At 47.1% G+C, this 1,014-nt stretch overlaps 1 pseudogene across 1 annotated transcript; it reads left to right on the top strand.

Annotated features, from left to right (window-relative positions):
- Nucleotides 1-165: 165 nt before the first annotated feature.
- Nucleotides 166-788, top strand: TEOVI_000005000:pseudogene (annotated as a pseudogene). Its single transcript is given in 2 exon segments — nt 166-309; nt 312-788. Coding segments are annotated over 2 exon segments (621 nt in total).
- The last annotated feature ends 226 nt before the right edge of the window (nt 789-1,014 follow it).

The following is a 1,014-nucleotide window of genomic DNA, read 5'->3' as shown; positions in this document are numbered from 1 at the left end:
GAAATCTTACACACGGTCACGCGGGTATTGGCTGGGGACTCTGCAGTAGTGAAAACCGAATATGCAGCGCCTTCGTCACTAAAAGTACATGTGTGGATTGATAATATTCGCATTAGCAGTCCACGGGAAGTTGTAAACTAATGGAACAAGGTGATTAGAAGAAACATGTTACAGCGCGGCGCAACTTCATGGAAAAGCAAGTCCATCACCGCACTATATGATTTCATTGGAGTGCATTTTGATCACAGTTCAAATACGGTGCCATTGAGCGAGAAAACGGTGCGGAAGCTCAGGGAGGCTATCCCACTGAGAGGGTGACGGTTGACAAGCTAGATAAAATAACGTCCCGAATGATGTATGCGGCATGGGTACGGCGAGGTTCTCTGTTCCGACATTATTTTTTCTTAAAGATGGTAAGACTGCGCCTGTCGAAGCTCAACAGGTGTGTCTTGGCGCAGAAAGACATGGCAGGGCTTTTTCCTCGGGACATCAGCATGGGGCAGGAGTGGCTAAACGAGTTTATCGAAAAAAAACACGTTAAGCCGTCAAGGGAATAACCAACTTTTGAAACATTGGTTGCCGATTCTTCTATGCACGGTTGGTGAGCTTCACTTTTCAAGGACAACGGGGAAGTATGGGCTTCAGGAGGCCAGTGGGCACAACCTCCACATTGAATCTCTCAGGCCAAGGCGAGAGCAGTGACGTTGGCATTAAGAGCGTTTCAGGGAAGCATGCTTGATAATCTTTATGTCTGTCTGGATAACACTACGGTTACGCATGTGATAAGAAATGGAAACACACACTCCGATGTTTCTGTGCAAGAAGTAAGTTTAATAGATCATGTTTTGCCGGAGGGAGATATCGAGGCCCATTTGGAGTACGGTGCTTCATTAGGGAGTCCCGGGAATGGTATCTCAAAGGGAAGAGCAGTTTTGCCGTCGGACTTATAGAAAGAGTGGAACTTGTGATAGGGAGCGCGGGAGGTGTGATGAGAACGTTCACAGCACGTTCTTA

The sequence above is a fragment of the Trypanosoma equiperdum genome, assembly GCF_001457755.1.
Source record: "Trypanosoma equiperdum strain OVI genome assembly, contig: ctg_101, whole genome shotgun sequence".
In the NCBI taxonomy this organism is placed as follows: Eukaryota; Euglenozoa; class Kinetoplastea; order Trypanosomatida; family Trypanosomatidae; genus Trypanosoma; species Trypanosoma equiperdum.
This window is presented reverse-complemented; position numbering and strand designations above follow the sequence as displayed.